This window comes from Callithrix jacchus, chromosome 1 (assembly GCF_049354715.1).
Source record: "Callithrix jacchus isolate 240 chromosome 1, calJac240_pri, whole genome shotgun sequence".
Taxonomy (NCBI): Eukaryota; Metazoa; Chordata; class Mammalia; order Primates; family Cebidae; genus Callithrix; species Callithrix jacchus.
Genome location: NC_133502.1, coordinates 213652021 through 213674723, shown reverse-complemented (window position 1 = coordinate 213674723; position 22703 = coordinate 213652021). Strand labels below are relative to the sequence as shown.

The 22703-nt window shown below is 51.7% G+C and overlaps 1 protein-coding gene and 1 pseudogene across 3 annotated transcripts in view; one reads left to right on the top strand and one right to left on the bottom strand.

The window, feature by feature from the left end:
* GTSE1 (G2 and S-phase expressed 1) overlaps positions 1–22158 on the top strand; it is a 35538-nt gene extending 13380 nt beyond the window's left edge. For 2 of the 3 annotated variants that reach the window (XM_008980268.5, XM_035273105.3), the window contains exons 5-12: positions 1952–2116; positions 3406–3529; positions 6065–6445; positions 12116–12188; positions 15698–15916; positions 20068–20266; positions 20732–20941; positions 21410–22158. In XM_008980268.5, the coding sequence (XP_008978516.2) occupies positions 1952–2116; positions 3406–3529; positions 6065–6445; positions 12116–12188; positions 15698–15916; positions 20068–20266; positions 20732–20941; positions 21410–21493 (1455 nt within the window). In that variant the 3' untranslated portion in view covers positions 21494–22158. The remainder of the gene's footprint in view (positions 1–1951; positions 2117–3405; positions 3530–6064; positions 6446–12115; positions 12189–15697; positions 15917–20067; positions 20267–20731; positions 20942–21409) is intronic. The other variant, XM_078343473.1, reaches the window with a different exon arrangement.
* On the bottom strand, positions 18158–18238 carry LOC118147918 (small nucleolar RNA U3; annotated as a pseudogene).
* Positions 22159–22703: the final 545 nt, after the last annotated feature.

The following is a 22703-nucleotide window of genomic DNA, read 5'->3' as shown; positions in this document are numbered from 1 at the left end:
CTGTGTGGGGCATGGGTGGACTCAGGACGGGATTGTGCATGTAGCATGCGTGGACTCGGGGCAGAGAGGTGGTGTGATCTGGGCTGCTCCAGGGCCATCGAAGCATCTCCTTTGATCTCCTGGTCCTGGGTGGTGAACTGGGGTCCAGAGAGCTTGTTCCCAGTGGGTGAGGTGCTGTCCGACATGCATGGGGAGCCCCGCCACTTCCTGCTTGTTTCCCTGGGAGAAGTCATTGGCTTCTAGAGTGGCCCATGGCACATGCTCACTCCTGTGAGGAGTCATTAGTGGGTGGGCCACTTGATTGTAGCACCGTTTAAAAGTGTCCTTTAAAGACAACTGCAAGGATGGCTAAAAGAAGAAGAAAATAGCAAGTGTTATTTTGAGGATGAGGATGTGGAGGACGAGAAGGCTGAGGATACAGGGAAGTCAGACACCTCGTGCACTGCCGGTTGGATTGTGAAACGGTGCAGCTGTTGTGGGAAACACTTTGGCAGCTCCTCAAAAAATTAAACGTAGAGGCGCCGTGGGACTTAGCAGCTCCACTCCCTGGTACATACTGCAGAGAACTGACAACCATGCACATGCAGATGTTCACAGCAGCATTGTTTATAATAGCCAGAAACTAGGGCCAACCCGGCAGCTAGCAAATGATGAACAGGTCAAGAAAATGGGGTCTAACCAGACAATGGTTTATTTTTGGCAATAAAAAGAGATGCTGCGGGGCGTGGTGGCTCACACTTGTAATCACAGCACTTTGGGAGGCCAAGGTGGGTGAATCAGTTGAGGTCAGGAGTTTGTTACCAGCCTGGCCAACATGGCGAAACCCTGTCTCTACTAAAAAATACAAAAATTAGCCAGGCGTAGTGGCATGTGCCTGTAATCCCAGCTACTCAGGAGGCTAAGGCAGGAGAATCACTTGAATCTGGGAGGCAGAGGTTGCAGTGAGCCATGATGGTGCCACTGCACTCCAGCCTGGGTGACAGAGTGAGACTCAGTCACAGAAAGAAAAGAAGAAACACAGTACTGCATGACAGCCCTTGAAATCGTTTTGCTCAGTGAAAGAGGCTGTAACAAAAGGTCCCATGTCGTATGGTTCCATTTATATGAAATGACCGTGACCGGTGAATGACAGAGGTGAGGTGGAGTGCTTCCCTAGGTAGCGCTGGGGAGGAAGAGGGACTGGGGAGTAACTGCTAATGGGTGCAGGTTTCTTTTAGGGACACAAACGTTTTAAAATTAGCTTGTGCTGGTTGTACAGCATAACAGAGCTGCTGAAAACCACTGGAGTGTACTGTCTAAAATAGCAAATTTTACGTTGTAAGACGTATCTCAATTTTAAAAAATGCTGTAAAGGGAGAAGTTACTGCTGTGTGTTTACCACTCTGAGCTTCTACTGCTGTTACCTTAGGAACTCTCCTGTTGTGAGGGGGCTATTTGTACAAGCAGGGGTTAGTTCCATGAATGCCCGTGTCCCTAATGTGTCAGGAATGTGTTCTTTGATTCTGCTGGCTTTCAGTCAGTACTAGGACAAGAGGATTCATTGCAGTTACGCAGCTTCTCTGGTAGAGATGGCCGTTGAATGGCTGAGTCCTTTCTGTACAGCACTTTAAAATGTGTGTAACTAGACCAGCTTCCACATCATCATTCTGAAACAAGAGTCCCGACTGGGGGACAGCTTCAGGGGACCCCCCCTCCTATCCGTGATCTGTCTTGGTATCATTTGACGCTGTTTTTAATGAGGAAGGAAAATCCATCATCACTTTGTCCGTGGTGATTTGGTGGAGGACGTGAACTGCTTGCTCTGCTCCCTTCAATCTAGCTGATAAATGGAGGAACGTGTAGCATTTGGGAGGAGAGATGGCGCCTGGGCTTGCTCTCGATTGAAGCCTTAGTATCTCTGTACATTGTTAAAGAGTAGACAGTTCTCACAGTCCAAATTAAAATTTTTCAGCCCAAGAAAGAGATACCAGCTAGTCCTTCCAGGATGAAACTCCCAGCTGAGAAGGCGCTCCGCCGGGACGTTCTCCCTGGCATGCCTGCCCTGGGTGCTGTCGCTGTGCCAGCCGCCGGAAGCCACTCAGGCCAGGGCAAGCGGGCAATTCCCATTCCAAACACGGTGAGTCAGCCGGGGCTGCTGGGATCCAGACTTGTGGTCGCTGGGAACGAGGTGGCAGCTGTGTGTCCAAGTGCTTTGGATTAAAATCAGTGGCTCACACCTATCATTCCAGCATTTTGGGACGCCAGTTTGGGCAGATAACTTGAGCCCAAGAGTTCAAGGCCAGCCTGAGCAACATGATGAAACCTATCACTATAAAAAACACAAAAATGAGCTGGGCATGGTGGTGTGCACCTGTAGTCCCAGCAACTCGGGAGGCTGAGGTGGGATGATTGCTTGAGGCCAGGAGGTCGAGGCTGCGGTGAGGCCTAACCGCGCCACTGCACTCCAGGTTGGGTGAAAGAGTGAGACCCTGTCTCAAAAAAAAAAAAAAAAGGTTGAGGTGGAAAAGTTGAAAATACCCCCATGAGAGGCAGCCTGCGAAATACCTGCAAAGAATCCTGGCCTGGCAGTGCACGCTGGCAGCTGGCCTCTGCCCTGGACGCTGTGTGGGTTGGGAAAAGCCAGCGTCTCGGAGGCCCACTTTGTAGGTGGGGATAATCCCTGTTTGCCTCATGCAGGGTCCTTGAATGGATGGCATGAGATGTTGATGTTTTGAAAACAGCGACCGGGTGTGGTGGCTCACACATGTAATCTCAGCACTTTGGGAGGCTGAGGCAGGAGGATCGCTTGAGCCCAGGAGTTTGAGACCAGCCTGGGCAACATAATGAGACCCCCATCTCTACTGAAAAACAAAAATAATCATCCAGGCTTGGTGGTGCGTGCCTGTGGTCCCACCTGCTCGAGAGACTGAGGTGGGAGGGTTGCTTGAACCCAGGAGGTCAAGGCTGCAGTGGACTGCCATCATGCCACTGCATTTCAGCCTGGGCAATAGAGTGAGAAGACCCTGTGTGAGAAAAAAAAGAGAAAACTGCAGTTACTCACAGGCGTGGAGACTACCAGCCACATCTTTGCCACTTATTTTGTGGCACTGGTGGTCAAACTGAGCTGTGTGTGAGAGTGCTGGCAGTTCTTGTTAAAACTACCCAGAGCTGGGCGCTGCGGCTGCTGACTCAGTGGGTCTGGGGTGGGCCCCAAAGTCTGCGTTTCAGCTAGCTCCCTACGTGCTCCTCGTGCAGGGCTTTCAGGGCTACACTTCGAGAAGTGCTGCTTGACCTTTTCCGTCTCTAAGTTCAAGATGATAATCATTGGATTATTTAAAGATACTCAAAAGCCCTGCTTTTGCAGATATAAATAATAGGTAAATAATTAGGTCTTTGCTGATTGTGGTTTTTCATGTTTTGTCCCAGGTGGGGCTGAAGAAGAGCCTGTTAAAACCACCCGGTTCTACCAGCGGTCTAGCAAGGAAGTCCTCCTCAGGGCCTGTTCGGAGCGGGGCACCCAGTTTGTGCACATCCCCAGCAGCGGGCAAAGGTAGGCAGCCGGCATCATGCTTGGACCCACATCTGGCCAGGTGAGGCCTTGAGTGCTGCTCATGCCTCGGAGACCGTTTCTACAGAACCACTTAGGCTCGGCAGGACGTGCTGTGTGCGGTGGACCGGGCTGTGGGCTGAGTTGCTGTGCCTGCCCTCAGCCCACCCTCAGCGCATGAGGAGGGCACATTCAGATGGGCGGCTTCAGTCTAAGGGGTACACATGATCAGAAAGCATGTATGATACCCCATGCCTGAGAACACAGAAGGACACTGGAATCAGTCTCAGGTCAATGTCATCAGACACCAGTTTTGCTTGTTCCGAGACAGTTTTGCTCTTATTGCCCAGCCTGGAGTGCAGTGGCACGATCTCGGCTCACCGCAACCTCCACCTCCTGGGTTTAAGCGATTCTCCTGCCTCAGCCTCCCGAGTAGCTGGGATTACAGGCACGCACCACCATGCCCGGCTAATTTTGTATTTTTATTAGAGATGGGATTTCTCCATGTTGGTCAGGCTGCTCTCCAACTCCTCTCCTCAGGTGATCCACCAGCCTCGGCCTCCCAAAGTGCTGGGATTCCAGGCATGAGCCACCGTGCCTGGCCTCAGACACTAGTTTTAAGACAGGGCTATTCCGGATAACTTAGGATGTGGCCCCATAGTTCCCAGGAGCCTGTTTAAATCCAGGCTCCCACACTTCTTTGGGGACTGCTTGCATTTCAACCCTGCCAGCAACGGCTGCCATCTAGTGGTAAGGGAAAGGCCTTTGCCTTTCTGCTTTTCAGCGCAAAATGCTCTTTGAGATGGATGCATTGGCCATGTGGACTCTCAGGGTAGTTCAGGGCGGCATGGTGTGGATCGTGATCAGAAAATGTGAAACGTGGGCTGGGAGCAATGGTTCATGCCTGTAATCCCAGCACTTTGGGAGGCTGAGGCAGGTGGATTGCTTGAGCCCGGGAGTCCCTGGGCAACATGGTGAAACCCCATCCCTACTAAATACACAAAAACTAGCCAGGCATGGTGGCACGTGTCCCATGCAGGACACACACCTAATAACACCTAATGTGACAGGACAGAGCTCCCACTATTGACACATGCTATGTGCCCGGGACCCTACAAAGCACATCTGACGCTCACGAGAGCATGCAAGGTAGCTGTCGTCACCTCAGTCTATAAAGATAAGGACACAAACGTCTCTTAATCACAGAATGGCAGAGTCAGGATTCCAGATCAGATCAATCTGATTCTAGAGTTCATACTTTCTTTTTTTTTGAGATGGTGTCTCACTCTGTAACCCAGGCTGGAGTACAGTGTTGCAATCTCGGCTCACTGCATCCTCCACCTCCCAAGTTCAAGCAATTCCCCTGCCTCAGCTTCCTGAGTAGCTGGGACTACAGGCACATGCCACCACACCCAGCTAATTTTTTTGTATTTTAGTAGAGATGGGGTTTCCCCATGTTGGCCAGGATGGTCTCTATCTCCTGACCTCATGATCTGCCCACTTTGGTTGCCCCCCCGCCCCCAAAGGTGCTGCGATTATAGGCATGAGCCACTGTGCGTGGCCTCTTTTTTTTTTTTTGAGACAGAGTCTTGCTCTGTTACCCAGATTGGAGTGCAGAGGCATGATCACAGTTCACTGCAGCCTGAACCTCCTGGTTTCAGGTGAAACCTGCCTTTCCTCCTGAGTAGCTGGACTACAGGCACATGCCACCACACCTGATTAATTTTTGTGTTTTTTCATAGAGAGGAGGGTCTCATGATGTTGGCCAGACTGGTCTCGAACTCCCGGCCTGGAGTGAACTGCCCGCCTTGGCCTCCCAAAGTGTCTGGATTATAGGCGTTAGCCACCACGCCTGGCCCTAAAGTTTTTCTTTAAGAATCCTTTACCAGATCATCTGAGCGTATTGGCAGCTGAGTGTTTATTACCCTAGTTTATCTGGTTTTCTATTTTAAATAATGCTTATGGTTAATATGACCCAGCCTCCTTGTAATTTTAAAGGAATCAACCAGTAACAATGACATCTTTTTTCGCTGTTCCCTGCCCACCTCCATGACCAGACGGGTGACACATGTGACTAGACTGTCCCTTCCATCTGCTCAACTAGTATAGATTTCTCCTGCCAACATAATCAGTGAAGATAGGAGAACTTGAATTTATGCTTATGTGCATGTTAGTAACTGCGTTGAGAATAAGCACCTTAGAACACTCAGCTGAGCTACACGCTCTCTGGGCTGCCCGTGTTTGATGATGTTAGTAACTGCGTTGAGAATAAGCACCTTAGAACACTCAGCTGAGCTACACGCTCTCTGGGCTGCCCGTGTTTGATGATGTTAGTAACTGCGTTGAGAATAAGCACCTTAGAACACTCAGCTGAGCTACACGCTCTCTGGGCTGCCCGCGTTTGATGATGTTGCCTGCTGGTCCTGTAGAATATTGTTGATGTGTCATATGTTTAAGGTAGAGATGCTAAAGACAGCATAACTTGTGTGCATGTTAAATAGCATAAAATGATGTGATTTTGTGGATATACCCTTCTAGCTAAATCACGTGAATCTGCAAGGATTCCGGCAAGCAGCTCCCGGCCTCTGTCAGACATCAGCAAGTCAGGCAGAACGGGACCCACTGTGCTGCGGCCGGCTCCGCCTGTAGGCCCTGTGGGGGCATCCTCCCAGCAAGCCAAGGGGGCCGACGTTTCTGAGCTGGCAGCAGAGCTGCCCACGGTGCCCCTGTCAGCATCCCTCACCCACCCCCAGACTCCGGAGGGTGGAGGCCAGTGGCCGAACTCCAGCTGCACCTTGTCAGAATCTTCTCAACTGAATACAACTAGAAGTATAAGACGGCGAGATTCCTATCTAAATTCCAAGACAAAGGTTACACCTACTCCTGCAAATCAATTTAAAATTCCTAAGTTTTCTCTAGGTGAGTAAGAGATACTTTTATTTTTAAACAGTCTCCCTCTGTCGCCAGGCTGGAGTGGTGTGATCTCAGCTCACTGCAACCTCGGACTCCCTGGTTCAAACGATTCTCCTGCCTCAGCCTCCCGAGTAGTTGGGATTACAGGCACGCGCCACCATCCCAGCTAATTTTTGTATTTTTAGTAGAGACAGCGTTTCATCATGTTGGCCAGAATGGTCTCGATCTCCTGACCTCGTGATCCGCCCGCCTCAGTCTCCCAAAGTGCTGGGATTACAGGCGTGAGCCACCACGCCGGGCCAAGTAATGGATACATTTTAATGTGTCTTTAAAATACTGCAGAACTTCCATTTAAAATTTTAAACAGTTATTGACTGCGGTGATGGTGTTTCTAGCTCTTCCCTCCAACAGCGCTTTCGGGTGTGACCCACTGTCTTCTCGCCTGCATTGTCTCCAGGGTGTCCATGGAGGCTCCCAGAATGTCTTATGTGCATTCCCGGGGTGTTCTGAGGCTGCTTTTAAGGTTTTCTCCTTATGGGTACTGTCAGCGTTTGATCATTACGTGCTTTGAGGTGGCTTTCTTTGGGTTGATCCTGCTGGGGGCTTCTGAGGCTTCTTTGATCTGTGGGTTGATTGTTTTCATCAGATTTAGAAAAGGTTGGCCATTATTTCTTCAGATATCTTTTTCTCTTTCTTATCTATTTCCTGAGACTCTAATCACATTTATTTCAGGCCTCTTGGTGTTGTCTTACAGGTCACTGAAGCTCTGATCTGTTTTTTATTTCGGCCTTTTTTGTTTTTGAGACAGAGTCTCGCCCTGTCACCCAGGCTGGAGTGTAGTGGCACGATCTGTCACTGCACCCTCTGCCTCCTGAGTTCAAGCGATTCTCCTGCCTCGGCCTCCTGAGTAGCTGGAACTACAGGCCTGCGCCACCAGAGCCAGCTAATACCTTTTGTGTTTTTAGTAGAGACGGGGTTTCATCATGTTGGCTGGTCTCGAACTCCTGACCTCAAGTGATCCATCCCCCTCGGCCTCGCAGAGTGCTGGGATTACAGGCGTGAGCCACCGCACCTGGCCCGGCCTTCTTGGTTGAGTTGCGGTTTGGGTAGTTTCTATAGTCAGATATCATTTCTGGGGCAGTGCCTAATAACTGTGAAACCCATTCGTTAACTTTTCGTTTCTAACGTATTTTCCCCTTATTTCTCCTCAGGGTACTTATGTTTTCCTTTAGATCCTTGTGAGCAAATCACCAATGGTTGTTCTGAGGTCCACAGTTCTTCTCATACCATCTCATCGTTTCAGGGTCTGTTTCTATTGACTAATTTTGTTTCCTGGTTCTGGCCTCATTTTCCAGCCTCTGCATTTTCACAGGTTTTTCCTGGTGGTTGGATACTGTCAGGTTTACGCTTTTGAATGTCTGGATTGTGTTGTCTTTCTTGGAGGGGTTGGGGTGGGCTTGGCAGGTGGTTCAATTGCAGATCATCTGAGGCTGCTTCTTGTGCTTTGAAGGAGCCTCTCCCTTGGGGTGGTTCCGCCTCCTGCCACTGTCGGCCTTTCCAAGGTCTCTGCTGCAGGCCCGAGTGTCCCGTGAGGCCCCTGCGCTCCCACTGCTTTGGGATGGCAGCTTCTTGGCCCTGCAAGCTCTGCTCATTGCTCCCTGGTAGTTGCTCTTCTCTTGACCTGTGGAGTCCTGCCCTGAACCCGTGCACTGCGTGGTGCACCACCAGAGCCTCGAGACTCCCCTTGGGTTCCTAGAGCTCATTCTGTTGGAGTGGCCCCTCCTCTAGTTTCAGGCCCTCAGCCTCCTGAGCTCTAGCACTGCCTTTTCCAGTCATTGAGGCCACTGGCCCCAGCAGGGTCTGGCCAGTGGTTGGGGGAAGGGTGTTTATAACGTTTCCATGAACTACTCAATTGTGTGCAGTGCAGAAAGTTCCCAGAGCTGACTTAAGGTGAGAGGAACATCCTGGCCTCCTCTGTCAAGCTGATCTGCCCTCTGGGTGCCTGAGGATTTTAAGTTGTGTGTCAGCTGGTACAGGCATTCTGAGGCCTGCTGTAGGAACGAGCTGTTCTGCTGAGTGTCTTCTCTGTGCTGGAATGCTTTGGGGAACAAGGGACATCACGATAAGACAGACCCATGCTCACGGAATTTCTAATAAGAAAAGACATGAAATGTTATCAGACGAGCAGGCCTTCAGACCCTAGGTACAATGCAGCAACTGAGAGAAGATGGTGTCCCGGGGCTGGCGTGTTTGGAAAGGAATTTGCCTCGGGTGGTTCTTTGGCGAAGATGGTCAGCAGGTGACACGGGACTGGGATCTGAACCGGGAGAATGAGGGAGCGGTAGGAAAGCTCGAGAGGGTCACTCCAGGCAGAAGCGACAGCAAGTGGAGGGCCTGGGGCATGAAGGCACATGCAGGCTCTGGGAGCAGCACCGGGGCTGGAGCAGTGGGAGCGCAGCGGCTGTGGTCAGGATGAGATTCCGCGTAGACGTGCCAGAGCTGGTCGGTTCTCCTTGGTGTCAGCAACCCAGGCTTCCCCCTTCCTGTGTTGCCATGACGAGCTTGTCATCCTCATGGCCTAGTGTGGCTGCACTGGCTCCAGCCCTCACACCTCCCAGCAGGAAGTCTGTTCAGGTGAAGAGCCAATCCCCACCTGTTGAGGACTCTCCCTGCAAGTTGTCCCTGTCACTGCGTTGATGTCCTGTTGATCAGCACGCCTCCCTGCACAGGTTGCTAAGATACGTCGTCTTTATTCCTCAGCAGCTGAAATTTCTTGCTGAGAAGAAGAGGAAAGTAGCTGTTGAACAAAAACTGGCAAACCAGTCGGTGACTGAGGGGCGGGATAAGGAGCGAGGGCAGCCCAAGGCTGGCTGGCAGAGTGCCCACGACCAGCGTGGTCCTGGGGTGGCGTCAGTGCAGGAGGACTTTGCGTGCAAGGGATTTGAGCAGTGACTTGACCTTCAGAAGGTCCTTCTGCGGAGGGAAGAACAGAGTCTCCGGGTGGGAGCGAGGTGTCAGGGCAATGCGGACCTCGCCTCCTGTGTTGGGAAGGAGGCTGGGGTGCTGTGGTCTGCCTGACGTTCTAGTAGCTTAGGGCCCATGTGGCAGAGTGGAGAGGGACTGGAGTGGCCCTGAGGTTCTGGTGGGAACCTGGGTGCTACTGCTCTTGTGATAGGAGAGCAGAGGGCAGAGTCAAGGCCCCACCTGGGCTGCAGTGGTAGGGTGGAGCAGGCCGTGAGCTCAGGGGAGAAGCCACAGCTGGAGATGTAAGTGTAGGTTTCAACAGCAGAGAGCTGAGTTTGCAGAGACGGGAGCTGTGGGCTGGGCGCGGTGGCTGACGCCTGTAATCCCAGCACTTTGGGAGGCCGAGGCAGGCAGATCACCTGAGGTCAGGAGTTTGAGACCAGCCTGGTCAACATGGTAAAACCCTGTCTCTATTGAAAATACAAAAATTAGCCAGGCGTGGTGGCAGGCACCTGTAATCCCAGCTACTGGGGAAGCTGAGGCAGGAGAATCACGAGCCAGGAGGTGGAGGTTGCAATGAGCCAAGATCACGCCACTGCACTCCAGCCTGGGCGATAGAGCAAGACCGTCTCAAAAAAAGAAGAGAAACAGGAGCTGTGACTGGGTGGGTTCTGCAGGGCCATCCCTGCCGGCAGGCCATGTGGAGGAGTGTTCAGTACTGTTTGCCTCCTTCTGCCTGAATGCCTGGAGCCAGGACGTGCGTCTGCCATGTCTCCCCTGACCATGTTTGCACAGTTGTTGGCTGGTGTCCTGGCTGTTGGGCTGCCTGATGCCACAGGACTTCTGCTAATTGATTCTACAAAAAAAAATTTCAAAAAAATTTAGCCAGGCATGGTGCTGCGTACCTGTAGTCCCAACTACTTGGGAAGCTGAGGCAGGAGGATTGCTTCAGCCCAGGAGTTCACGGCTTCGGTGAGCTGCAATCACGCCACTGCGCTGCAGCCTGGGTGACAGAGCAAGACCTTGTTTTCTCAAAGAAAAAAAACAGGAAACTGAGGTGGGGAGAGGACGGGAGCACGTTTGGCTCAGCTGCGAGCAGGCTGCGTGCATCTCCAGTGCTGGGGTGAACGCACAAGTGGGGGCAATGTGGAGGCGTGAGGGGGAGGTTCTTAACTCTTGTAACAAACAGCTTTTGAAGAATGCAGAGGTAGCAGTGTGGGTGTGTGATTTAGAAATGTGTGAAGGTAGACGTGGTAGGAAGCTGCCGGCAAGCTGGAAGTTGGAAACAGCTGGGTGTGGCAGGAGGCTTGTCTCATAAAATTTTAACCTTCATTTAAAAAAAACTCTGTGCATGAATCACTTTGATAGAGGTGATTTTTAAAAGAATAGGAGAGGCCAGGGAGGTGGCTCATGACTGTAATCCCAGCACTTTGGGAGGCCAAGACAGGGTGATCACTTGAGGTCAGGGGTTCAAGACCAGCTGGCCAACATGGCGAAACCTCATCTCAAAAATTAGCTGGGTATGGTGGTGGCACGCACCTGTAATTTCAGCTACTCAGGAGGCTGAGACAAGAGAATCCCTTGAACCCAGGAGGTGGAGGTGGCAGTTAGCTGAGATCATGCTACTCTAGCCTGGATGACAGAGTGAGACTCTATCTCAAAGAAAAAAGAACAGGAGTGAGGAACTGTAAGTGCAGGCAGCTCTTTTGAGAAGATCTGGCTTTGAAGAGGGTCAGGGATGTGGGCAGAAGCTTGAGTGCAGGGGCAGGAGGGCGGGCGTGGGCATGTTAAGGTGGAGGGCCCAGCAGTAGCTGTGGTGTTGCCAGAGGGAGGGGTGGCCTACGGAGGTAGCACCCTGGACCCTGCCCGGCCTCCTGGGGGCACCTGCAGAGAAGAGGTCTGAGCTCCAGGCCCCACCCTTCCCTCTTGGTGCTGGAGTACGGGGCTCTGAGGGATAGCCTTTCTCCATGGCTTCCAGACATAGCAAGGTATTCCAAGGGGGTCCTGCTGCCTGAGGCTTTGGAGGCCCTGGGGCACATGTGCTGATGCTCAAGTGCATACTGGGATTTTCAAAGAGCCAGTATAGTGGAGGAGGAGCTAGTCCACGTGGAGCCAGTGTTTGGAGGGGGTGGCAGCGGAACTGGACATCTGGGGCCTGTGTCCTCTGAGCCTGCTTTGCAGCCCGTTTTGATTATCAGATGAGAATATACACATGGAAATGCTTTGCCGACTAAAACAGCACAAACGCAGTGTAGTGAATTATTATCCCAGTAATGTCATGGTTGGGGAAAATGAGGGCATTTGCGGGCTCTCTTGGGCTTGCCTGGGAACCTGAGCCCCTGCAGTGTCGTTCCTGTGGGCGCGTGTCTAGCACGTGCAGGTGCCGTCTCACAAGTAGACTTCCTGTGAAAGTCGTGCTCGGCCCCGAGGGGATCTGCAGCCAGGCTGGGGGTGGCGCCGTGAAGAGGGCTCCTCTCTTTCTCCTCTTCGTCCATCCGTCCAACTGGAGCCCCTGTGTAGGGGTGAGTGCCTCTCACACACCTGCCTGTTGAGGGTGGCCCTTGGTGGACTCATCTGAGCCAGTGCCACCTGCACTGTAAATTGGGACAGTGGAGAAACTTGGAGGAGAATTGCCTATTCGGTGAAGGTTCCTAAACAGTAGGCCTCCCCCGATCTCTTTGCCTGACTGCACACTTCCTTTCTTGGTCTCAGGTGACTCCCCAGACAGGGCAACGCCAAAGCTCTCTCGGGCACAGCGGCCGCAGTCATGCTCGTCAGTTGGCAGGTGAGTGAGGTCGGTCTGCTTCCTCTCTTTATTGCTGTAGCGTGACTCATGCGTCTGCTAACCTCAAGCATTTGGTAACCCTGCAGCCTGGCCTGCACGTCTGGCTTCAGTGCCAGCCTGTTCAGTGCAGGGTGAGTGCCTGATGTATGCCAGCCCCTTTTAGATCTACTGCGGACTTAAGACATCCGAGACTTCCATGATGCAGTACAGTGGCTCCCAGCCCTGGACTGGTGTGGCTGCCATGCCAGGCTGCACAGCAGGAGCCCCTTTGGTGCTCTTAGGACTGCCCGTGCCCAGCCCACCCCAGGGGTTCTGATTCAGTTGGTCTAGGCTGGAGCCCAGCAGCTTGATTTTCTAAACCTCCCAGGTGACTGACTGGTGCCACAGTTGAAGAGCACTGGTATGGCACATTGATTCCGACCCAGCTCCACCACTTCCTCTTCTGTGAGTCAGTATAAGTTCCCAAATATTCCTGACCTCTCTCCTCATGGCAGGTAGGGATGGCCCAAGCTCAGCATAGCAGATGCCACAGACAGTAAGAAAATGTGCACATGCAGCCGGGCACGGTGGCTCACACCTGTAATCCCAGCACTTTGGGAGGCTGAGGCAGGTGAATCATGAGGTCAAGAGATCGAGACCATCCTGGCCAACAAGCTGAAACCCAATCTCTACTAAAAATACAAAAATTAGCCAGGCGTGGCGTCGCGCACCTGTAGTCCCAGCTACTCAGGAGGCTGAGGCAGGAGAAATGCTTGAACCTGGGAGGCGGAGGTTGCAGTGAGTTGAGATGGTGCCACTGCACTCCAGCCTGCTGACAGAGCAAGACTCCTCAAAAAAAAAAGAAAACGTGCAAACATGCACAGGCACATGCTGCCAAGGCTGGAGCGGGAGTTGCTCAGCGGCAGCCCCCGCCACCACCGTCCCAACCCCCAGTGCAGCTCTGTGGACACTGGTTCAGCACAGGAGAGCTTGCACTGGCACCCTGTAGCCTGTGTGCACCCCATTCTCCTATGTGGAGCTGGGGCATGGGCAGCAGGAAGGACACTCAGACCCCCCCAGACTAGTGTGGGGTTCTGGCGCCAGCATGTGACCAGGCTGGCACTGCTCTGGACCTCGATGGGGTGGAGTGGGCAGAGTAAGCCTGGGCTAGAGCACCAGAGAGGGTGCTGCTGGCTCTGCTGCAGACCAGCCTGGGGCGGCCTGCAAGTCTTCCGATGACTCTGGACTTTAGTTTCCTCCTGTGTGAGCTCGGAACACGCTTCGTGAGGTCGGACCAGTCAGTCCCTCATTTGTGCTTGGCGCTATGCTAAGCTGCCATCCCTCCCACATGTGGTGAAGAGCAAAGACCACAGCCAGGCAGCCACTGGCCACCTCACGTGCCTCTCTGTGCCTCAGTTTCCTCACCTCACCCAGGGTAACCTTGAGAATTACATTTGTCAGAATTTTTATTTTCACTGGAATTTGTGGTGAGGCCGCCAGAACTTAGCAATAAAGGCAGTAGGCTGGGAATCCCAGAAGTTCGCAGAGAACAGCAGCTTGGGTGAACAGCACCCTCCCTTCTGCAGGTGATTTCTGGAGTGATTGTTTCTCTGTTGATTTCAGGCTCTTTGCTTTTTTTTTTTTTCCATTTAAATAGGCTATAGTAGGCCAGGCATGGTGGCTCACACCTGTAATCCCAGCACTTTGGGAGGCCAAGGAGGGTGGATCACGAGGTCAGGAGTTCGAGACCAGCCTAATTAACATGGTGAAATCCCATCTCTACTAAAAATACAAAATTAGCTGGGCATCATAGCATGCACCTGTAACCCCACCTACTCGGGAGGCTGAGGCAGGAGAATCACTTGAACCTGGGAGGTGGAGGTTGTGGTGAGCCAAAATCACACCATTGCACTCATGCCTGGGCAACAGAGCGAGATTCTGTCTCAAAAAAAAAAGGCTAGAGTCAGCCTGATGTTTTCAGGCTCCTTTTGAAGACCATAACAATTTCCCAGAATGGAGCAATGGACAGGTCTCTGCGACCTCCTGTGGGTGCCATGGCGGTGGGATGTCCTGGACTCGTTTTATTTTAAATGGCGTCTCTGTGCCTTTGGGCTACTATAGCAAACACCCTGTAGACCGGGCGGCTTGAACCGGCTTGAACGGATGTTTGCTTCTCAGTTCTGGAGCCTGGAAATCCACGACTGTGGCACCTGCAGATTTGGTGTCTGGTGAGGGTGTGTGTCCTGATTCACAGATGCCACCTTCTCTCTGTCCTCACTGGGGGAGGGGTGAACAAGTTGCTTTTATGGTTATTTATTTTTCTGAGACAGGGTCTTGCTCTGTTGCCCAGCCTGGAGTGCAGTGGTGCAGTCATGGCTCACTGTAGCCTCTACCTCCTGGGTTCAAGTGATCCTCACACCCCAGCTTGCTGAGTAGCTGGGGCCACAGGTATGCGCCAGTGTGCCCTCTTTTATACGGACATGGATTCCATTCCTGGGGGCTCTGCCTCCATGACCTAACGTCCTCCTAAAGTCCCACCTCCTAATGCCATCACCTTGGGGGCTAGGATTTCGGCACATGAATCTGGGGGACACAGACCTTCAGTCCACAGCAAATGACAGTTGACTTGGCCTCTTCTTCTTCAACAGCAACATAGGAAAGCACCAGCTAGGCAACATCCATGGGTAGCCCGAGCCACAGCTGTTGCCAGCATGTGGGAGGGGCATGAAGACCAAGTGCCCAGCTCCCTCTTCACTCATTTGTGCTCACGGTTTGCAGGTGACCTTAAGCCTGAGAATGAGTGGGCGTGCAGTGAGACCTGCTCCCACATTTGCTGGCCCACCAGACAGGCTGTGGCTCTGACTTCTATGGCAATATCTGTGACAGCACCAAAACACGATTTGCTCGGTCTCTTCTGAACTTCCTGTGATGCAACTTTTTTTTTTTTTTTGAGACGGAGTTTCACTCTTGTTACCCAGGCTGGAGTGCAGTGGCGCGATCTCGGCTCACCACAACCTCCGCCTCCTGGGTTCAGGCAATTCTCCTGCCTCAGCCTCCCGAGTAGCTGGGATTACAGGCACACGCCACCGTGCCCAGCTAATTTTTTGTATTTTTAGTAGAGACGGGGTTTCACCATGTTGATCAGGATGGTCTTGATATCTTGACCTTGTGATCCACCCGCCTCGGCCTCCCAAAGTGCTGGGATTACAGGTGTGAGCCACCGCGCCCGGCCATGAAGCAACATTTAATGGTATAGTCTGTAAAGTATGATCACATTTGATCAGTTTTCTTTGAGTTGCCTGTACGGAATGGTGGTGCAGACATTCCCACTGGGAGCCCGAAGCCCACGCTAGGGTGGGTTGGTAGCAGCTCGGGGCCCGTCCCAGGAGAGCAGAGCTCACACAGGCTCACTGGCTTGGCTCTTCTGGGCTGAAACCCTAGCACTTGGTGCTGCATTAGCACAGGCTGAATGATTACATTTTACCTTTTTGTGTCATCTCAGCTTACGACACTGATGTTGTGTTTGCCAGGGTCACTGTCCACAGCACCCCTGTTACACACTCCTCTGGGCCAGCACCGCAAAGCCTGTTGAGCACACGGCATGCACCAGCCTTGCCCACAGCCACCAGCCGGCGCTTCTCTGGCCTTCCACCGATGACCCCCAAAACGACGCGCAGGGCTGTGGCCTCGCCCCTGTGTGTGCCAGCTCGGAGACTTTACTCAGAGCCCCGCAAGAACTCTTCAGCGAGGTAAGAGATGAAGGTGCTAAGGAGTTGGTCTTATATTCCTAGGCTTGGTGTCCCAGGCATTGACACACTGGTATTTTTGGTTTTTGTTTTTGCCTTGCTCCAGGTTTTTGTGTTGTAAATAATATTTGGAAAGTTTTTTTTCTTTTTTTTTTGAGACGGAGTTTTGCTCTTGTTACCCAGGCTGGAGTGCAGTGGCGCGATCTCGGCTCACCGCAACCTCCGCCTCCGGGGTTCAGGCAATTCTTCTGCGTCAGCCTCCCGAGTAGCTGGGATTACAGGCACGCGCCACCATGCCCAGCTAATTTTTGTATTTTTAGTAGAGACGGGGTTTCACCATGTTGACCAGGATGGTCTTGATCTTTTGACCTCGTGATCCACCCGCCTCGGCCTCCCAAAGTGCTGGGATTACAGGTGTGAGCCACCGTGCCCGGCCCGGAAAGTGTTTTTTTTTTAATTGCAAAATGAAAATGCAATAGACGTGAGCAATACAGAGAGGAGATGAAAGGTATTATAAGGAAAGAGTGCCTGTGTTTCTCTGATAATCGGTTTGAAAATCTGATGGTTTTCTAAAATTTACAAGTTTATTGGCCAGTGCGGTGGCTCACGCCTGTAATCCCAGCACTTTGGGAAGCCAAGGCAGGCAGCTAGCTACCTGAGCTCAGGAGTTTGAGATCAGCCTAGGCAACATGGCAAAATCCCATCTCTACAAAAATTAGCAGGTGTGGTGGCATGCACCTGTAGTCCCAGCTATTTGGAGGATTGAGGTGGGAGGATCACATGAGTCCAGGCGGTTGAGGCTGCAGTGAGCCAAGGTTGTTCCATTGCACTCCAGCCTGGGGGCAGAGCGACACCCCATCTCTAAAAACGTAAAATTAAAGTTACAAGTTATCTGAATTGACCCAGGGACACATGAAGTAGGCCACAGTTGGAGCTCAGAAATGATTCAGGATTGGAAAAGGCACCTGACTCTGATGACGTCACACCTGAGTGGTGCATCAGCTTCGAAACACATCATGCTAATGTGTAAAGGTAACTGTCTCAGCCTACACATTAATAAAGATGGAAGGTTTCTCAGTTCATTTTAATAGCCAAACATAATAGGAAATAATACCTATAAGAGGAAATTGCAGAGTGATTTCACTTACGAATATAGATTTATTTTTATGAAGTTTTTATTTCTAAGAAAAATATATTTTTTAAAACAAATAAATTATTAACCTGTCTGGAAGAAAATTAAATCTGATCTAACTTAGATCATGGACAAAAAAATTTCAGATAACTTAAGAGACTTAAATATAACAAAAGGGGAAAAAAGACCTCGCCGTTGCAGTCCAGCCTGGGTGACAAGAGCGAAACTCCGTCTCAGTGGGAGACTGTGTGAACACGCTTAGTGCAGGAGACCTTGGTCACTGCTAAAACCCAGGGAGTGAAGAGCCGCCTGCCACCATCAACCGTGTTGACATTTAAATCTCCTGTTTTTATTTATGGCTAAAATGATCATAAATGAAGTCAACAGACAAATGGCTGACTATGAAACAACATACAGGCGAAGAATATGAAGAAGCCCACATGGTCAACAAGCCCTGGGGAGAGAGGGCTTGTTGTCAGGGAGATGCAGTCTCTGGTAGCTGTGCAAGTCTTCATAGATGTATCCACGTTCACACCCCATGGGGAGGAGGCAGGAAGGGGGAATCTGAACATTGCTAGCAGAAATGTGCATTGTGGCTGGGCATGGTGGCTCATGCCTGTAATCCCAGCACTTTGGAAAACCAAGGTGGCTGGATCACCTGAGGTCAGGAGTTTGAGACCAGCCTGGCCAACATGGTGAAACCCTGTCTCTACTAAAAAATTAGCCGGGTGTGGTGGTGTGCGCCTGTAGTCCCAGCTACTTGGGAGGCTGAGGCGGGAGAGTCGCTTGAGCCTGCGAGATGGAGATTGCAGTGAGCTGAGATCATGCCACTGCACTCCAGCCTGGCCAACAAAACAAGACTGCTGGAAGGAAGGGAGGGAAGGAAGGAGGGAGGGAGGGAGGGAAGGAGGATTGTGAGCATGTGTTGTAGAAAAGCTATTTGTTGGCTAGGCACAGTGGCTCATGCCTGTAATCCCAACTACTTGGGAGGCTGAGGCACAAGAATCTGGGAGGTGGCGGTTGCAGTGAGCCAAGTTCACACCACTGCTCTCTAGCCTGGGCAACAGAGCAAGACTCCATCTCAAAAAAAAAAAGCCATTCATTGATATGTGATTTTTGTTTGTTTGTTTTACATGTTCAGAGAAACTGCTCTGGTAACAAACTACAGAAATTATCCCTGACAGTATGGTCTTAACTTGTCAAAATTTAATTACACGTACCTCTGACCTGCCACAGGTATGACACTGCAGTTCATGTGCAGAGACGTTCATGGTAAGAAAGACTGGAAGTTAATGACCAGGTAGCCATTGGGGCACGCAGGCGCTTGCACTAGCTGATGCGGAGGCATTTCCAGGAGGAATCCCCGAGAAAGGATGCAGAAAGGAGAGTGTCAGAAGTACAATCCCACTTTACAAACAAAACTGTGACTGAGAGAAAAAGCCCTGTGTCTGTTAAAAATGTACATAAAGGCCTGTAATCCCAGCACTTTGGAAGGCCAAGGCAGGCAGATCACCTGAGGTCAGGAGTTTAAGACCAGCCTGGTCAACATGGCGAAACCCTGTCTCTACTAAAAATACAAAAATCAGCTGGGACTGGTGGCGTGCGCTTGTAATCCCAGCAACTTGGGAGGCTGAGGCAGGAGAATCGCTTGACCTGGGGAGGCAGAGGTTGGGGTGAGCCAAGATTGTGCCACTGTACTCCAGCCTGGGCGACAAAGACCCTGTCTCAAAAAACAACAGAAAACCAGCCAGGCACAGTGGCTCATGCCTGTAATCCTAGCACTCCGAGAGGCTGAGGCGGGTGGATCACAAGGTCAGGAGTTCAAGACCAGCCTAGCCAACATAGTGAAACCCCGTCTCTACCAAAAATCCAAAACTTAGCTGGGCATGGTGGCGCATGCCTATAGTCCCAGCTACTCGGGAGGCTGAGGCAGGAGAATTGCTTGAACCCGGGAGGTGGGGGTTGTGGTGAGCCCAGATTGCGCACTGCTGCATTCCAGCCTGGCAACAGAGCAAGACTCCCTCTCAAAAAGAACAAAAACAAACCCATATAGAATATCCATGTATTTATATACAAATTACAGGCTTGTATATATCTTACATGTTGATATGTATGTATATCTACCAACAGCAGGTTGACCCTGTGTGTATCTGTGTAGTTCTGTGAGAATGCAGAAGACTGGGAGAAAATGCTGGGACGGGACGTGTGCTGTTGCAGAGGGAGAGGGAAAGGCATGGAATGCCGAGGAGAAAGTGAGAAACGAGGCCGCACTAAAAGCACCAGATTTGATATGTAAATAGTTGAGAATATGTGTTTAACTATCTTGTATGTTTGTAAGCGTAATTGTAGAAACAAAATTCTGCTTATTTTTGGAATCTTATGAAACCTTTAAACTATTAAAAGGAAGGTTCTCTGTGCCAGTTGATGGACCTGCTGCTTTGCTGGGTTTCCGGAAGGAATTCAGTTTTGTGTGGCAGGTACTCAACCGGTGGGCAGCAGGCCACCCCAGCGGCACCCATATGGGGTCCTGCGGGAGACACCATTGGAGGGCTGGCGTGGGCAGCCTGCACCTGGGGCCTCAGCCCTGCTTAGGGCACTGGGGCAGCAGGGGAGGGGGCATCTGGGGCAGGAGGAGCCAGCTGCATACCCACCTAGGCCTAGGAGGAGCCCTCTGACTGCCTGCGAAGAGGAGCTGGCCTCGGCTCGAGGATGGGTCCTCATGTGTGGTCTGGGCCTCCTTTAGGAGGTGATGGATGAGCTCATTTCCTCATGTTTAGTAACTCGAAAGAAAATGGATAAATGGAAAACGAGCCCCCAGTGATACAGGGCAGGTGACATTTGTGAGCTGAGAGGAGCTGGAGAGATCACTAAGCCCCCTTCCATACACAGGAAACCCGGGGTCTGCAGGGTGAAGGCCCAAGAGCCGGGACACTTTTCCTCCCCAGTGACTTGCTTTCCAGATCAGCCGTGTGAATGAGCAGTTTAGAGAAATGTCCTCATAAGATTGTTTTTCCACCCACAGAGCTGAACCCACTAGGGAGAGCAATGGAAAGGCAGATTCCAGGCCGGTGGGTGTGTTTCCTGACGGGGGTCCTCCCTCCCTTGTGCCTCAGGCACTTCACTTTTCTCCGGAGGAAAGCGATTCTACTGTTTCCAAAAGCACCAGCACAGAAGCAGCTGATGAGGCAGCCAGGCCGGGTGGAGACGCAGCCCCTACCGAGGTGGGCAGAGCGGGCACAACTGAATTCTGTCGGCTGAGTTTCCTGGACGCTGCTTGGGAAGCCCCTGGCACCCAGGGCTGTGGCTGGCAGTTCCCTGCCATGCTTTACCCCGAGGCTGGTGCCTCCGTGCCAACCAGCCCAAGGAGAGGCAGTCAGGACTTCAGGTCTCCAGGAGGGAAAAAAGTGACACCTTTGCCCTGTCTTTGACTGAGGCGAGGGTCAGGAATCAAAGCTGAGAAAGTGGGAAGCAGGGGGGCTGCCGGTGGGCGGGCATGGCCAGGGAGGTGGGCGGCCGTCAGAGAGGCACAGCCCACCCATACAGATCCTCCTTCCACCAAGGCCCAGCCCTCACTCCCCAGCTTTCCAAACCGCCAGCCCACCTGGGACATGAGCAAAGCACACATCTTCCCAGGTGGTTGCCAGAAAGATGCTTGACTCTGCTCTTAACCTTGGTTTTGTACCCAGGCTCTTCTTGTAGATATCAAACTGGACCCACTCATGGTCACCACAGATGCCGCAGGCCAGCCCCGCGTTGACCTCTCTCTCATCGACTTCTGCAATACCCCAGAAGCAAACGTGCCTGTGAAGTCTGAAAGCAGGCCTCTGATCGACCTCCTGATAAACACCCCAGATATGAACAAAAATGTGGTGAAACCTTCACCGGTGGTGGGACAGGTGAGAAGTGGCAGGTGGTTCGTGTTGACTCAGCCCTGGGTTTGTTTGTCCTCCCGAGGCCATCGCTGGGACCCTTGAGAGTGGCTGTTGAATCCTCTCGGCTACACAGCTCAGGGCAGGACACACCTTTGGCAGCCTGAACTACTCAAAGATCAGCTGCTTCTGAGGCGCCAGGACCCCGCCAGCTCTTCTTGGGCAAGGACCACCCCTCCCACCCTTAGATCCTGGGGCCGGATGTGGGACAGAGGAGTGTGTGTGGTGGGGGCCTGGGTTCCTCCTCGTGTCCTGTCTCCTTCCAGCTTCTCAGACGTGGTGGCCCAGAGTGCACCCAGAGTATTTTCAGTGCACCTGAGCCAGGGTGACTGAGCTGTTGTGCTGACTCAGGCAGCCAGTCCTCTGTGTGAGGAGGGGAAGGAAGGGAAGCCCTGGCCACGTCTGCGCTCACTTCTCCACTCTGCTCTCTTCCAGCTCATAGACCTGAGCTCCCCTCTGATCCAGCTGAGCCCCGAAGCTGACAAGGAGAACGTGGATTCCCCACTCCTCAAGTTCTAAGCAGAACCAAATTCTTTGCCTTGAAATAGCCCTAAAGAGGTTTCCAACCCTTAGAAGTTTTAGGCTGGGCGTGGCGGCTTACACTTGTAATCCTAGAACTTTGGGAGGCTAAGGTGGGCAGATTACTTGAGCCCAGGAGTTTGAGACCAGCCTGGGCAATATAGTGAGACCCCTGTCTCTACAAAAAATATAAAAATTAGCTGGGCGTGGTAGCACATGCCTATAGTCCCAGCTGCTCGGGAGGCAGAAGTGGGAGGATCACCTGAGCCCGAGGAAGTCGAGGCTGCAGTGAGTTGTGATTGTGCCACTTGCACTCCAGCCTGGGCAACAATGTGAGACCCTATCTTAGAAAAGAAAAAAGAGAGAAACACGTGTTAGTAGACATTTTATTTGTAAAAGAAAAATAAGCCTAAAGATATTCCCTGTGCTGGAGAGGGTGGGCTGAGGGACTGGGGTCAGTGCTGACCACCCTAGGCCTCTGCTGCCCGCAGCTGTCCTCTCTGCCACTGTCGGCTGGAATGTGAAGCTTAAGTCACTCTAGGAATTTTCTTTAGAATGTTTTGTGTGTAAAATACCAAGTGGCTATTTTTAAAGTTAAGTTTGTATAAAAAGTTAAATATTCTAGATTTACATTAAATTTTAAAATAAATGGACTTATTAAAGCGTATCTTGATTTTTAAGCGTATCTTGATTTTCACACATGCGTGGCTGTTGCTATCACCCTAAGCAGTAAAACTACTATCTAGATTCAAATGCTTTCATAAAAGCATTGTGGCCCTTCTAACCCTAACTAGAAGGCAAGGTGGGGTTTCCAGGTCATAGGTGGATTCAATGATTTTCTGGGCCGGGGGCAGTGGCTCACACCTGTAATCCCAGCACTTTGGGAGGCCGAGGCAGGTGGATCACTTGCGGTCAGGACTGCGAGACCAGCCTGGCCAATATGGTGAAACCCCGAATCTACTAAAACTACAAAAATCAGCCAGGCGAGGTGGTGTGTGCCTGTAATCCCAGCTACTAGGGAGGCTGAGGCAGGAGAATCGCTTGAACCTTGGAGGTGGAGGTTGCAGGGAGCCGAGATCGCGCCACCGCACTCCAGCTTGGGCAACAGAGTGGGACTCCGTCTCAAAAAATTAAATTAAAATAAAAATAGGTTTTTTGGGTAAAATACTTCGATATCTTTCAGGGCCTGCTATCTGTCATGTCGGTATCG